Source organism: Ceratosolen solmsi, unplaced genomic scaffold (genome assembly GCF_000503995.2).
Source record: "Ceratosolen solmsi marchali unplaced genomic scaffold, CerSol_1.0 scaffold13, whole genome shotgun sequence".
NCBI classification, from domain to species: domain Eukaryota; kingdom Metazoa; phylum Arthropoda; class Insecta; order Hymenoptera; family Agaonidae; genus Ceratosolen; species Ceratosolen solmsi.
Window position 1 is genome coordinate 5,767,073 of NW_011948418.1, and position 16,173 is coordinate 5,783,245.

Sequence of the window (16,173 nt, forward strand, 5' to 3'; positions counted from 1 at the left end):
ACTTCTGGAGTATCTCTACTAGGATCAACAGTTATAAATAGAGGTTGAGCTAATACAATATTTTTATTTTCTGAAAAATGTAAGCTCTATGTGTACTTTATTTTTATTTGCAGAACGTTAATTAAAATTCATTGTTTAGTGTATATAATAAATATAATAAATAATATAATAAATAAACAATATTCTATGATCTTTTAATTCATGCAATATTTTAATACCATGTTACTTTGTGGCAATTAAATGCTGTTATTAATTTTATAAACTTACATACATATATTTTATTTATTTATTTACATTTATTATTTATTAATTATTCGTGTCAATGTTATAAAAAAAATTTTTAATATTAACTGAAAAACATCAGGTCTTACCAAGCTCTTCAACGACTAATGACATTTTTTCAATTTCATCTGGACATATATCTGGACAATGAGTAAAACCAAAATAAATCAATAACCACTTGCCCAGAAAATCTTCAGATTTTACTAATTTCCCTTCAGAATTCAATAATTCAAAAGTTCCTCCGATACTAGCTTTACCAATTTGACGTTTGCGTTCTTTCTCTAAACGTTGATTTTTCAATGATTTTAAATACCGCGTATATAACAAAAGTGAACCACTTAAAACAGCTGTAAATCCCAAAATTTTCCAACTAATAGGAGATCTTGTGGATTGTTCGCTTTCTTTTGCTGATTCCATAAAATATTTATCGAATCGTGGGCCTGTGTGTATATATTGATTCTGAAACCAAAAACTATGGGTTATTTTATTTGTAGGCGCATTAATATCTATAAATATACCATTGTTGAATATGAATTACGTTACATAAACATTTTACGAATGTTTATTGAGAAAATCTAATTTATTAAACTTACTTGACATAAATATTAATATTAAATATTCAAGTTAATTATTAAAAAATAAAATAAAAAGGAAAACATCTATAAGCGATGGTCGTGGTAATTAAAATGTAATTATAATACAAATATAATAAGGAATAAATAAAAAAATCATTTTACTAATAATGATAATTACTAATGTAACCTTAAAAATTGTATTAGACACATTCACAATGATTAAAATGATTTTAACAACATTAATTATACATTATACAATATACATTATACATTTTGTGATTCGAAAACGTTCATTCAATATTTAATGGTAAGATCGGAGTAATTTTGAAATACAGAGAATATACCGAAACTATTGCTCGACCAAATAATCATAATTAAAAAGTAATTTAGTATTTACTTGAATTGCTAAAATTCTTTTATTATTCGGCTTCCGTCTTAAAGTACGGAAAATATAATTGATCATAGTCATGGTTAATTATGTTTCGCTATTTTTTCAATCGCTTATAAAGGTTAGTCGGCAAATTCGTTAATTTAAAAACATGATTTTTATAATTTCGCCAACTTATGAAGGACTTCTGCGTTATTAATAACTCTTTTAATGGAATAATAAAGTTAATTCTACACTCGGATAATCAGCGGAACGATATTCACTAATAAGATATTGAATACTCGGTGAAATATACTAATAAACGAAAAATGTCTGCTTGTAATTTTTATCGTAAAAAATATTTTAAGCTTCCACGAGACATCTTGCGTATAACAGTGAAAGTATTTTTAAATGTGCTTCCATTATTACTCAGAAGAGCGCAATGAGATTTAGCTAGTTGTAATTACTTATATCAGATGAGCTTGAAGCATATTTGTGGATTAATAAGTATCCGAATAATTTCCCTATCATCGTATCTTGTTTATTATTGTAAAATCAGGGCATTATTAAAATGGCGATGAATTTAGACAATTCATATATAGGTAAGATTTAAATAGTTTGTTTAAATTATTCCGTGTGTGATGTTTTTATTTGAATAAATAATTTCTAATACTTGTATAGGACCATATTTGCAGGATTGGTTGAAGTATATCCGCGAGAGTTACAATGCCGAACATCAATTGATTTCTAATGGGAATGAATTTTGTATTCCTTATTCAGGTTAATTCTCAACTATATCTTACTTACAGAATTGCGTATGTATTGATGAATTTACGTCGACAAGTGTGTATACATAAATTCATGCGTACATATATTGCATATATATATATATATATATATATATATATATATTAAATTCATGCGTACATATATATATATATATGCATATTAGCAAATACATGTGTAAATACAGCTATAAAGGTATAACGAACTCATTATGATTAATTTATTAATTTATTAAATTAGTTCGTGGTAAACTATTTTAAGGATTTTAAGAATTTTTTTGAACTAATACGAATACTATCGTATAAATCTATCTAAATAATTAATATCTTTTATTCGGATACGACATTACAAAATATTTAGTTTAATTAAACGGTCTGAATTATTATTATTCGATTCGTTTCATACATTTTTGCTTCGTTTCACAATATTTTCTCAACATTCTTTAAATTATGCGCTAATAACTGTTTTAAACACATTCAAATGTATTTGGATTTATCTGATCCATTTTCATAAATTCTCACTAAAATTTATATGTTTTATATAGACGTACGCTTATATTTTCGTAAAGTATGGAGCATGTATGCTTCTATTTGCAATAGAGAAATCATAATAATTTAATTATCATAATATTAAAACGAATATATAAAATAATTTTTAAAAAAATATCACACATAATTAAAATGATAATGTATTGCTTTAACTTTTAAATTATTCACATTACATTGCTATATTAAATTATATAAATAATTAAATAATATATGATTAATGTTAATATTGATAATATTAAAAATATATTCACATAACTCTTAAAATAATCTTAAAGTTACGAAATTCTTAATAAAGAAATACTAAATATCTATTTAATTTACTTCTTATTAATATAAGTATAATAGTACGTTGAAATATTAAAATTTACATAAATATGAATATAAGTGAATATTTTATATTAGCTTTTATGCACACACTCCAATCTTTTATAATGCTCGACTCTTTTTACTGTGTATTCCGTTAATAATAATAAGCAAAATAGTCAAAGTCCTTTTATTACTTTGTTAAATGGCAAATAATAGCATTTTAGAATGAAAAAAAAAAAATAAATAAATAAATACAACACATGTGCTTGTGGCTATGTACAATCTTATATTGTTGATGAAAAATTGAAAAAATTAAAACGTTAAAAATGTCTAAATAAATTTATGTAAAATATTGTCGATACTTCGCACTCTTGTTTTATTGATCTTAATCTTAATCCTGTGTCTAAAGTTCAAAAATTATTAAATCCTCATATAATCAATAAAGTATTAAAATATAATATATATATATATATATATATATATATATATAAAAGATAAGTATATTAGGATAATTTCAAATTGAAATTATTAAAATTGACTATTAAAAAAAGACAGTAAGAAATATAATATAAATTAGCACAAACGAAATAATGAAATGAAAATAATACATACATACAAATATTTTCATGGAGATAAATGATAAAAATGATGAAAGTATAGAAATATAAATGACGAAAGAAATAATTGAAAAAGCGCCAAATCAAAATATTGTTATCGTTAAAAAAAATTGAATAGTATATTTTTACATATATTGTCAATTTTAGTGAAATATTATATTATTGAATATATAACTTTTATCATACTCTTTTCTTAAAGAAAATTATTAATTTATAATGCATAATTTTGAAAGAAAGTCATTATTTAATAACAAAATTAATAGAATTAAAGTATATTTCCATTAAGTTAGGCATTGCCATAGTATTATCCATATTAAAATACATACGTATCAATTTGATTAATACTATTGTATATCACATAAACGTGATAGAGCTTATGAATATTTTATAATCTTTAAAGTTTTTAAGAAATCTTAAATTAAAAAAAAAAAAATTCTTCTTACCAAATTTATGCTCATTTTTAGGATAGAAAAAATACTTTTGTTATAATATGCATTTCTCTAGATAAAGAATTTTATTTCTCAATGTATTACAGCATCTTTTTCTACAAATTCTACTTTGATAGATGCTAATATATTATATATTTGATATATCTATAGAATATAATATAATTTCATAAAATTTTATTTTAGCTTTACTTACATTTTTTATATTTAATTTAACTACTTATCAAGGCTTCTGTCAGTATTTACATTTAGGTTCGATCAATTGTTCCGTAAATATTTATTAAAAATAAAGACATTCTTTTTAAATAACTTAAAGCTCTTTCATTTTTATAAAATTCTGTTTAATAGACAACAAACGACTGTCTATGATTTTTTTTTTTGTATATTTATATAGCAAAATCTGTACTCAACCGTGTAGTAAACTATTTTTTGTTGAGGGTTTCAACGTTGTTATTTTTTCAGATATTTGCTGATTGGATTTGTGGATTTATGGATTTATCACAGTAAAAATTGTACAGAACTTCGCTTTAAAGAAAGAAGATTTCAGTCTTTATCATTATAGGAAAAAAAATGTTGTTAATATTTCTTCTAATTTACAACCATTTTATGTAATTTTTAACTATTCCTTATCCTATATAATTTTCGTGTTAGTTTCCGAGAGACTTGAATTACTTGAGTTAAGCTTTAATAAAGTTTATATTTAGAAAATAGATAGATTAAAAATGATGTGTATAGATTAAATAATATTGTTTAAAAAATAATATAGATTGTTACAAAAATCGATGAAAGAATGTGCAAAAGTGATCATTAATTCTTTGCTCGCAATCGTTTTGTCTTTCTGATTATTCTAAGAAATTATCAATATTGTAATTTCCGTAACTTAATATTTATTTAAAATTTCATAATCTTAAAGATACCAATTTTATTTGGAATAGAATGTATTAATCTGGCATGATATTATATTAGTAATTTTATCAACAATTTTTTGATACACTAGTCACTATTCTTATTGCTATTGATAAAAAATAGAAGTTCATTTCATATTTCCTTTATAGTTGCATCACACATGGAGAACTTATATAATAATTATTTTAAATTACTATTAAAGCTACGGTGTATTTTTATTCAGTAAAAAAAAAAAGAAAAGAAAAAAAAAAGAAAACATTTGGACGTTTATTATATAATAATTTCACTTTTTCAACAATTAGCAAAACTCTGCATTATCTTAAGGATTTCTCGAAAGTTAAAAAATTAACGTTAAAGACTGCATATAGTGACAAACATTTTTTTTTTTTTTTTTCATTTTACATAATTATTCGATAAGAATATTAAATACTTTGAACAATTACGATTTTTTTTAAGGAGTACAGGTGGAAATGGTGCGAGCTATATTTATCATAAGCAATAGCTTCCATATCGAGCCATATGCCAAGTATCTAGCGGTTCATCTCCTCGATAAGTACATGAGCTGCCTCTTCTGGGAATTAATTTCAAGCTGTTCAGAAGTGACAGAGAGCACGATGCGTCAACTGTACGATAAAATGTCTTGTCAAATGAAGCTTGTGCTGGCTTCTTGTTTGCAGATTGCCAGCAAAGTTGACCTTTACAAGACAGGTCTTGGTATCTCACAGGTGCAAATTATTATAAAATCATAAAAATAATTTAACACCGTCAGATTAACATAGTCATATTAATTTAAGTACAGTTGGATTTATTATAAATGTTATACTTATCACCTACCTGACTGTCACGAATAAAAGCTGACAAGCAAAGACTTGCATCTAATGTAAATGAAAACAATAGAATAAATCCATTTGTTAATTATTAATTTATAAAGAAGCGATAAATTAAACGTATTGTTATTAATAAAAGCTGCTTATGTTAGAACGAAATATGTTAGGGAAAAAAAACATGCATATCTATGTAGGTATACGCATAGTGAAATTCAAATACAAAGCAAATACAAAAAAATACAAAGGAAATTCGCTTGAAAATGATAATATCTCAATTGTCCTTAAAATCGTTCCTTAAAATTGTATAGTATATATATATATATATATATAAATAAATTTGTTTAAAGATAGATAGATAGATAGAGAGAGAGAGAGAGAGAGAGAGAGAGAGAGAGAGAGAGAGAGAGAGAACAATTGTTATGTAATACATCACAGATTCAAGACCTGCTGCAGTCCATTGACCCGGAGCGAGACTACAGCAAATCAAGTATCTCCTCTTGTGAACTACGTATCCTTAAGAGTCTGGATTTTCGCCTACCCCTCTGCCTGCCCATTCACGCGGTGGAAATCTTCTTGGCATTCGCGGAGCTCTCGTCGAAGCACCTTATCCGCGACACCTGCATCAATCTTCTGGACATTGCTTATCTACGCCACGAAGAAGTGTTCCGGCAGCTGCACCTCATGGCCCGTGGCTGCGAATACGACAAAAGCAAGCGTGTCTGCAGAGACTTTCTAGCTCTCGAGGCAAGTGCCCCTTTCATCGGAGCGGCCGTCGTCGTTTGCTCGAATTTCTTCTTCCACCTGAAGCGTAAGGTTGTTGAGAGCCTTGCGACAAGACTTGCCAGTCTCATTGAAATGAGTCCGATTGACATCAACATTATGGCCAATGTTTTATTCACTTATGCCGTCGACGAGGAGGACTTTAAACGCCTACAGCAGAGACAATTATAAATTCTCAATTAAATCTGATTGGTTTATTATATGGAGATATAAAAATACTTTAAAATTTTGCGATATTTGTATAGCTGCTATCGCATACATTGATTATCCCTATTTAAAAGTAATGCATTTTTTATTGGTATGTCAGAGCTTTGCCGATAGCCGTATTCTATCTATACATACTTATTTATAAGAAATAGCTCGATTTAATTAGACAGTTATATTTATTAATTAGAAATACATTGATTTATAATCAAACTGTACAAAAAAAAAAAAAAAAAAAAAAAAAAAAAAAAAAAAGAAGACTAATACTAAAATAACGTTTTTTACGCCTAGGCTTTATCATTTCGATAGTGCATTACGTGTAAGAGTTACTATACGTTATTTCATCATTACTGCATTAAATAGTCTTTTAATACAATCTTAGTTTAATGAAATTTTCTTTAAAATTCGTAGGTTATTTTGAATGTATACAAATGTACTAAACGAATAAGTACAGTAAACGAATAATAAAACTTTAATGTTATACGAGACGATTAAACACGTATATCGAGACATATATTACTAGTATTCGTTAATTTCATTAGAGGGACAAATTTTTGTTTTTACTTTTCTATTTAGTTTTATAATCTGAGAGCTAGAAAAATATTGGATAACTCGGAAGGCCAATCATAAAATAGTGTCATTAATAATTAACTATTGAACATTTGATATAATTTTTTTTCTATCATAATACATATGATATCCAAGATAATAATACTACGTAACTTAAATATTTCATCATTCTCATGACTTATTTATTAATTTTTTTTTTCATTACTTTTACAATATAGAATTTCGACATATAAAAAGCATGTTATTTTATGTGAAAGTTAATCAAGTACAACATATCTATTATTAATTGCTTACGCTTATGTTTATTCAAATAATTATTTCATAATATTAACTCAAACTATCATATTTTAATTTTCTAATTTAATTTATCGATTGAATTTAAGATATATCCATTATTAAATTAGTTTAAAGAATCGAAATAATAAATGTTAAATTAAAATAGTGGCTCGGTATAAAATTGAAATATAAACATAATTATAATGATTTCAACCTACTCATATATTATTTATAATTATTATATTTAAGTAATTATATGTTTAAATTTCAAAATGCTAAAATAGTCTTAAGCAAAGTGCCTTGTATTTAGCTGTTTATATTATATGTCAAAATCAAGTAAATTACAAGCAAAATTACTTTTATTTAGGATATTTTTATTTTCTACGCATTTTTATGTAAGAAAAAATTGTAAAACTCAGAAAAACAGTAGAATTTGCGAAGACTAATAAACGAAAAGAAAACTAATGTTACAATCACTAATGAGTTCTAATCGAAGTACGATAAGACTGAAAATTTAACAATGTTAATTTCTATAATTCTTTGGTCATAAAATCAAAAGTAAATATTGAAGCAAAGCAAAGCCAATATTTGATATTTATGAAAATTAATTATTATTATTCAATTAATAAATGTTTTATTTTTTATCTTATAGTGAAACAATATCGTTAGTGTGTACTCAAGTATAACTTATAAAAGTGCAGTTTTTCAAAGAAAATTTGTAATTTAAAAAATTGAAATAAATGTTTAACAAGAGCATAAGGAAAATGTTGTATATTATATTAAATAATATCATACATTAGTAACGCTGGTAAATTAAGTTAAAATAGAGTAAGACGAATGACATTCTCATATCATTGAGTGGATTGACTTTTCATTTCCCAATAATAAATGGTAAAATAAATAATAGTGAAAATTATTGTTGTTGTTGTTGTTGTTGTTGTTGTTGTTGTTGTTATCCTTATCGTAGTCATTATTAATGTCATCGCTTATTAATTTATATATCGAAAGTATTTCGTTGGTCGATTCAATGATAATTTATTTAAATTGTTAGCATATCCGTTTATTGTTACCAAAATAATAAATAATAATTTTAAGAAATTTTCTTGAAAAATAAGAAACATAATAAATCGTAAGAAAATATTATGTAATTAATGAAAGCATAAATAGGAATTTAAACAAAGTATTTAATATGGCATTTAAGCAGAGAAAAATTACTTAAATGTTGAATGTTAACATAATTTTTATTAATCAAATTTATGCGACATATAAACGACTGTTGATATAAATATAATGAGCCAAAATATTACAAAATTTCTGTGTAGTGAGTGCACACACACAAAAAAAAAACTACTTTCTCAATACAATGAGATGTATTGCGATACATATCGCGATAATATTTACAATAAATCACAAACTACTTGTTGTATTTATTATTATGATAGTATTATTTGATGGAAGACTCAATTAATTAAACATTAAGCATAAATAGTAACGCAGAATAAGATGTAGTATATATCTTTTTCAAATATAAAACATAATTTTAGAAATTTCAGTTATTTTTCTTAACGGTAGTAATTTGAAAATGATTAAATTATAGTTGGAGTGATCAATCGAAGTTAGATCAAACCATTTTGGAAGATAATTTTCATTTTACTAAAAAATGAAAACCAAGCTTTGTATTCATTTTAACGTAACGGTATTTTATTACTATTGATGTAAACGTAAAGGAAAGAAAGGGAATTAATAAATGAGTTAACAAAATTATTAATATAGGCTATAAAATTTGCTTTGAGAAATTATTTTCAATTCTTCATAACTTTTATATTGTATGTTATTCAACTTTACTGCGAATGATTATATTCAATTATATTCAATTATATTCAATTTCAGACAATCGTAAAATTCAACCCGAAACATATTTAAATTGAAACATTAACCAATTCAAAAAGTTCTGTTAATAAATTATATAGATATTGTTAAAAATATAGTATATGCCATAAGAATGACTAAGAGAGAAGAATTATACAAAGAAAAATGGAGATAAAATTAAAAGGGAACGTTCACGACAAAAAAAAGAAAAATAATAAAAAGAAAGAATGAAATGATAGTCTGATAAGTTGGGCGTTTTTAAAATTCTTCTTACGTGCCTTACATGTCACAGGAGATAATGAAATGAGAAATAAAAGAGAGGATAAATAAGAGAATGGGAAAACGTGTGCTTGTCGTGTCCATGAAACTCGTGTGAAAAATAGTTGAATAGAAATGACCCGAAAAGTGGGAGAGAGAAAGTAATGCCGCTTCTCCACATAGTACTTTTTTAGTAAATCATATAATTTATTTTAATTAAAAGTTAGCTCGATATTATAGAGTTTGATTATAAAACGTGGTAAATTACTTTCTCATCGCATTTCGTGCAGTGGAAATAAAAATTCTGTAATTTTGTGTTTAATTTTGCACAATATGATAATCATTGTATATTGGATACGCACAATACAGATATGTATACACAACACAATACGCACAAATACAGCACACGCATGCATAAAAATTGTTATAACTAGTTAAAATAAAATTGAAGCAATTATTTAAAAAAAATTTGTTCCCGTAAGAATAATGAAATAATTTCAAATAATATCTCATTACATAATGTATATTGCATATTACTTAAAAGATTTATGATAAAAGTGAGAAAGTAGTCTAATGAATTAATTAATAATATTTTTTTGTACCACGTAAATTGATGATATTCCATTAAATTCAAATCACTGCCTCTTTCCAGCTGTTGAAATGTGTTATTTAAGTGTGCATAAATTATTTTTACTTTAAAAAATGATGTGGATCCATCGAACCATTGAGATACATCCATAGGTGTATTTCAATTAATTTCACTCAATAGTTAACGAGTCGCTATATATAACTTTTATATAGCGATGCCAATATTTATAACAATAGATAGTAAGAGTGCATTTGTTATGTATGGGTATGTCAGTGTATGATGAATAGTATCGTAAGAGCGCGCTAATGAGTTTGTGAATGTTTTTAATAACAATAACGTAGTATGTAGAAATTGAAGCGAACGTGATTATTAAAATCATTCATCGCGCAACTAAATCTAAATCTTCCAAGGTCAGACCAATAACATGAACGAGGTATTACAAAAATGCAAGATGAAGTGTATAAACAGCCTTAACTCAAGGATGAAACGAGAAAAAGCCGAAGAGCGAGTGAGCGAGAGAAAGACCGTGCGTGCGTGAAAAAGTGTAGGAGAGAACGAGGGAGGGAGGGAGCAAGCGACAAAGACAGAGAGTTGAAAAGGAAGTACCCTCTTTTTATATTGCACGCACACAGAGGCGCTTGTGTCACACACGCATTATAAACGTTAAGCAAACCAATACACACGAGACTTTGGCATTTCAAGATGGTGGAGAATAACAACGCGCGAGGCTGCTTACTAACTCGCTTACTAGGAGGTACGAGCAGCCGCCAGTGAGTCAGTATTCCACATCCGGAGAGCGAAATCCACCGGAATGTAAATAAAAGCTACGCGATACGTGGTGTCCCATAACCGCTACCTTTGTCCTGGCGTTCCCAAAGACGAAGCCAAGCAGCCGCCGGCCGTGTCCCCTGTTTTTTTAAACGGATTGTCTTTCTTTTTGTTTGTTGTGCTCTAGAAGAAGGGAATTGGACAGATCAGGCAGGAGAAGAACATGGCCAAGTCCGTGTTAGGTTCGGACTCGATGCCTAAAGCTGGTCGTGTCAACGAAGGTGCGTAAGGCTAATGTTATTAAACATGTTTGATCGCGGTTGCCGATTGTTTTCCTTCTTGGCTCTTTGTCTCGTACAATACACGTACGTGACATTTGCATCGCGGACTCGCGTCAGGTTTATTCGTTGAATTGTTGAAAATCGCGATTACTCTGCGACTAAACACTCGATTGCATGTTTGGCTTATTTTAAATGCCAATGGCGGAAGTAGTAGTTTGTGTTGTAAAAGAAAAAGTTAATCTAGATTTTAGAAAGTAGTCTTTATGCTAACAAATCCTACTTGAGCTCCCTTCCATTCATAAGGCTTTCATTGCCTTGGCATTATTTTCATTTACTAATTTAATAATGTCGGATGTTTTAATGATGCTAATATAATAACGCTAAGGCAATAAATTATAGATGCAATTATTGGCTTGACAATTTGAAGAAGAAAAAATAAAATGAAAAAGAAAACAACAACAATGGAATATTAATTGTAGAAGCTAGATTTCGGTATTGATATTAAAAAAAGTTATTACGAAAATTATGATCTTAACAATTATAAACTTATTCTACTCCTACACAACTATTTACATAATAATAAATTTAATAATTTATAATAATAAAATAATAATTCCTTTTGTCTGAACATTTTATTATTTATAAAAAAAAAGTCATCCTAAATGGATATTAATGTTTGTTTATTCGCTTATTTTAATGAATTCGTTTTAATTATTTATTAATTAAATAATGAATTAAATGAAATTAATGAAATCATGTTTATTAAGACCATTATTAATCTTATATAAAAACCATATGGAAAATTTTATTTTTATATATTTACAATATTTTTTACTTATATTCTGGTTAATAAATTATATTGCAAGTATATTCGAAAGTTATAACTCATCTATTATAATAAAAGTATTCTAATCGAGGCAATTATATGAGTAACGTCCTTAATTAATGATTCATTTTTATTTGTGTAGTATGCAGGGAGTGGTTGGTACACGAAGATGGAGCATTGGCCTATCGTCTTCAAGATGAAGAAAGTTTGTATCGCATGCTCGTTGGTCATTAATAATTATGAAATATTATTATTACAATTTTTCTACAAATATTTATACCGTTTAAAATTTTACTGAAATTCAATTTATTTTGCGGTTTAGTTAAAGAGCATTATACACACAATAAAGTTCGAAATGCCCAGGTGAGAGAAGACCTTCCTAAAGCACGAGTCGAACAAGAAATAGAGAAATTGAGATACCAGTCTTACGTACAAGAGCAGTTAGTACTTTCAATTATACGTGTGCATGTATTCTATTTTTATTTAATATAGTCCAATATATTATATCCAATAAAAGAGTCCAATATAATAAATTATACTCCGGTGAATTCTTTTTTCACTTTATCATGCAATTATATCAAAATGAAACTTAATAATCTAAAGTTTTTAAATTAAACAATATATTTTGTTAATCTGTCAAAGTATAATTTTCTTGTTAATACAATCTCTCATACATTTGTAAATAAACTTGGAAATGATCGATTATTAATATCAATTGTACTTTATATGAAAAGAGAAGAGAGAGATGAACTGATTGCAAGACAAATTGCACTTTCGCTAGAACGAGAGGAACGAATGAAAGAGAGAGAATTACGAGATCAAATGAGATTGCAGCTTCGCCTGGACGACGAAGCGGCTAGATTAGAAGCTGAAAGTGAAATACAGCGACGTATTCAAGAAGAAAAAGACCAGGTACTAACGTCATTAGACATTCTATGAAACTAAATTTGAAATTTTTAACAGAAATTACATGTTACAAAAGTGATATGTAGATCAGTGCATAACCATTCGATTCAATCATTGTACGACTTATCAATGATGTATCACAATAAATCACGGCTAATGAAATTTTAATTAATTATTTCAAATGAATTAATTGTAATTAAAAGCATTTTACTATGTTTATATTCATAGAAGTATTAATTAAATAATTTATGTAAACTTTCATGAATGAACGATAGTTTGTATTATATATATATATATATATATATATATATATATATATGATTGTAAAGCGATAGTGACACGAGAATTTATGAAGAAATAATCGAGTGGCTAAACTACTAAAAGGATATGAAATAATCATCGAATTAAAAACTTCAGCCATAAAGTTTAATATTTTAAAGCGTTTCCAAGCAATTATAAATAATTTTAATGGACTTCAATTTATTTTTTACAATAATTTTTGTTTATATTACTTAAAATCTTATTCATTAACGTCGCAATGCTGTCTTGTAAATCAAAGAATATTATTTCAAACAATTAGTGATTACTGCTAATGAATTAATAGTGAGCCAAGCGAGTAATTGCTTTTAATACGTTAAAAAAAATGTTAACGATTTTATTGTGATGACGAAAATTATGCGACATAACTCGTCTGTAAAATTAATGCGCACAAAAGAAGAACAATGAATAAATTAAAATTGTATTAATGTAAATATAAAGTCAACTCGTCTGCTTTGTCAGGAATTGGCAAGAAAATTGCAAGAAGAAGAGGGTGAAGGTGCAGACACACAAGATGGTGCAGTGATGGATGAGCAGTTGCTGCTGGATCATAAAATTGCTATGGAGGCACAAGATGCCGAGTTAGCCCGAATGCTACAAGAAAAAGAGCGAGCCAAGGCGAAACGAGCGCGAGAGCGAGCCAGGCAGAAAAAGTTGGAGCGCCAACAACAACAACAACAACAACAACAACAACAACAACAACATCAACAGCAACAGCAACAGCAACAGCAACTCGAAGAAGAAAAACTCTCGACTGGCGGTAGTTTAGAAAGGCCACAGAGACCCGATAATCTAGACTTGAAGCCTGCTTTACGTTAGTTTCTTCCTTATCATTTTTAATAAAACGATGTGCGACTAAACTTTCAGCGAATAACTTTGAGTAAAGTAATTAAAATAGAAAATTAAAAAGTAATTAAGACTTGCTTGGAGTTTGATTGCAAAGACAAAAAGCGAAAAAATGTTTTATGTATAGCGCATACCCGTAATTGAAATTGAGTCGCGATTAATTGAAAAATCAAGAGTTTGATAAACTCTATATATGATAAACGGGATAAAATTATTTTATATCTGCTTTTTATGTTAATTATATAGATAATAAGTGCCACGGTCTCATTGTATTCTCTTTGTCCATAAAAGTAGCGAAGCAAAGGCAAATACGCCAGCACAGTAGGCAACCCTCGGATCCTGAAGAGATCCGGAGCTATCCCGACGATACGGAGGAGTCCGCGTTGGAATCGCAGTCCCGAAATGTGGCCGCCATGATCGATCCAACATACAATGGAAATGCATATGCAAGCTCGTCAAATGGCGGCTCTAGCGGAAGCTCCAATGGCCTCAGTCCCACGTACCCTTCACCGTCCCAACATGCTGAAGTCACTACGGAGGATACCGCCTCCTGCTATATGCCTGTGCCGGGTACACGGCGAAATCATCTCGGTACGAATAGTAATAACAATAATCACAATTCATATTCGCAAATTTACGTCCCTCAAAAGTCAAAACACAATTCAAATTAACACGGTGGCAATGAACATTATAAGTCACTTTGGTGACACGAATGTGAAAATATTTGCCGAAAGTATGGAATTGTCGTCAAAAATTAAAAAATAGTAATATAAAGCATTCAACTTTCGAATTAAAGCACTTAAAGAATTTAATTTAATTAAAATATAATTCAAATTTATTATTACGATAGCGTTACGTTTGATGAAAAATGTGAATTAACTTTTTAAACAATCTTTTCCAAGCAATTACAATTGAAAAAGCAGACTTTACAATGTCATTTCAATTTTATATACTTATAAATAAAAAATTTCTATACTGATTATTTATTGTGTACGTTTTGAGAGATTACTTTTTTTACATTTATGAACAGTGAACAATTCCTCATTATAATATAAAAACTGCTTATTATACGTATGTATTAATAAAAAATAAATAATATAAAAATAATTAAATTTGTGGTGTACGGTTGGAAATTGATGTTAGTATGGTTTTAAAAACAAATTTAAACATAAATATCCAATTGAGTATATAAAGTTTGATGAAGAAAAAGAATAAGAAATTTATTAAATATTAATTTAAATTAATATTAATTAAATTAAAATTAATATAATAATATTATTGAATTAAGTTAATGGTAATGTAAATGTTATTATTATTATTAAGATGAAAATTAATTTTTTAGCGCAACAGCATTCGCCGTCACAAAATCAAGATGAGAAGAACAAACGTCGTGTTAAAGACAGCTGCAGGCAGCAGTGAACAATAATCGAATAAAACGACAAAAATCTAATAACGATTAATCTAATTAACGACTTTCGATTTTACATTACTGGTGGAAATATTTTTTGCTTTATTAAATTTATCAGCGATTGATATTCTAAGTAGTTTTTTTTAATCGAAGGAAGCTTTTGTATATAGAATCAAATGTGTATTATTTTGAATTCTTTAACTCGGGTGTGAATTAAACGAATGAATCGATTCAACTATTATCATTATCGCTACAACAAATTGTTATTAATTTCTGTCAAGTCATCGTTGATCTGCCTATAAAATACTTGTAAATGTAATTGATTTATTTAATCGTAGAACAATATCGAGTTTGATATGCTGTACGTTATGACTATTAAGAATTTTGCTGGAAATTTTGCCCAAAATTAGAATATTGTACAAACTCGCTAATTAAAATTTCAATGTTATCGATGAAAATTCAGAATTAAAAACATGCAACTTATCATTTAACACTTAATATCGCGTACAAGCATTTTAATACGAATTTCCTTTATCGACTTAACATTAATCTTATATTTAATCAGAAAATAGCCTTCTTATGCCTTAAACCTAAAGTATTCTTTCTATACCATT

General features: G+C 27.3%; 3 protein-coding genes across 4 annotated transcripts in view; 2 read left to right on the plus strand and 1 right to left on the minus strand.

Moving 5' to 3' along the window:
* Positions 1–699, minus strand: part of Scox (Synthesis of cytochrome c oxidase) — a 1,130-nt gene extending 431 nt beyond the window's left edge. The window contains 2 exon segments of the mRNA XM_011497298.1: positions 1–70; positions 372–699. The exon segment at positions 1–70 is cut by the window's left edge and continues 4 nt beyond it. Of these exon segments, the coding sequence (XP_011495600.1) occupies positions 1–70; positions 372–699 (398 nt within the window).
* A 561-nt stretch (positions 700–1,260) lies between these two features.
* Positions 1,261–6,750, plus strand: LOC105360157 (uncharacterized). Of its 2 annotated transcripts, XM_011496965.1 has the most exons (4): positions 1,261–1,826; positions 1,906–2,004; positions 5,290–5,558; positions 6,096–6,750. In XM_011496965.1, exons 1-4 carry the CDS (start codon positions 1,796–1,798, stop codon positions 6,609–6,611), a joined length of 915 nt encoding a protein of 304 aa, XP_011495267.1. In that variant the 5' UTR covers positions 1,261–1,795; the 3' UTR covers positions 6,612–6,750. The 2 variants fall into 2 exon arrangements, with proteins under 2 accessions (XP_011495267.1, XP_011495268.1); XM_011496966.1 differs by lacking the exons at positions 1,261–1,826; positions 1,906–2,004 and adding an exon at positions 5,021–5,040.
* A 4,056-nt stretch (positions 6,751–10,806) lies between these two features.
* On the plus strand, positions 10,807–15,602 carry LOC105360158 (coiled-coil domain-containing protein 50). The gene is made up of 7 exons (XM_011496968.1): positions 10,807–11,255; positions 12,224–12,286; positions 12,404–12,521; positions 12,816–12,993; positions 13,768–14,119; positions 14,446–14,742; positions 15,494–15,602. Exons 1-7 carry the CDS (start codon positions 11,198–11,200, stop codon positions 15,568–15,570), a joined length of 1,143 nt encoding a protein of 380 aa, XP_011495270.1. The 5' UTR covers positions 10,807–11,197; the 3' UTR covers positions 15,571–15,602.
* The last annotated feature ends 571 nt before the right edge of the window (positions 15,603–16,173 follow it).

Coding starts and splice junctions, on each gene's coding strand:
- LOC105360158 (XM_011496968.1), top strand. CDS start 11,198: ATGGCCAAGTCCGTGTTAGGTTCGGACTCGATGCCTAAAGCTGGTCGT. Junction 12,994..13,767: donor TTCAAGAAGAAAAAGACCAG/GTACTAACGTCA, acceptor CTGCTTTGTCAG/GAATTGGCAAGAAAATTGCA. Junction 14,743..15,493: donor TACACGGCGAAATCATCTCG/GTACGAATAGTA, acceptor TTAATTTTTTAG/CGCAACAGCATTCGCCGTCA.
- LOC105360157 (XM_011496965.1), top strand. CDS start 1,796: ATGGCGATGAATTTAGACAATTCATATATAG. Junction 2,005..5,289: donor ATTTTGTATTCCTTATTCAG/GTTAATTCTCAA, acceptor ATTTTTTTTAAG/GAGTACAGGTGGAAATGGTG. Junction 5,559..6,095: donor CAGGTCTTGGTATCTCACAG/GTGCAAATTATT, acceptor AATACATCACAG/ATTCAAGACCTGCTGCAGTC.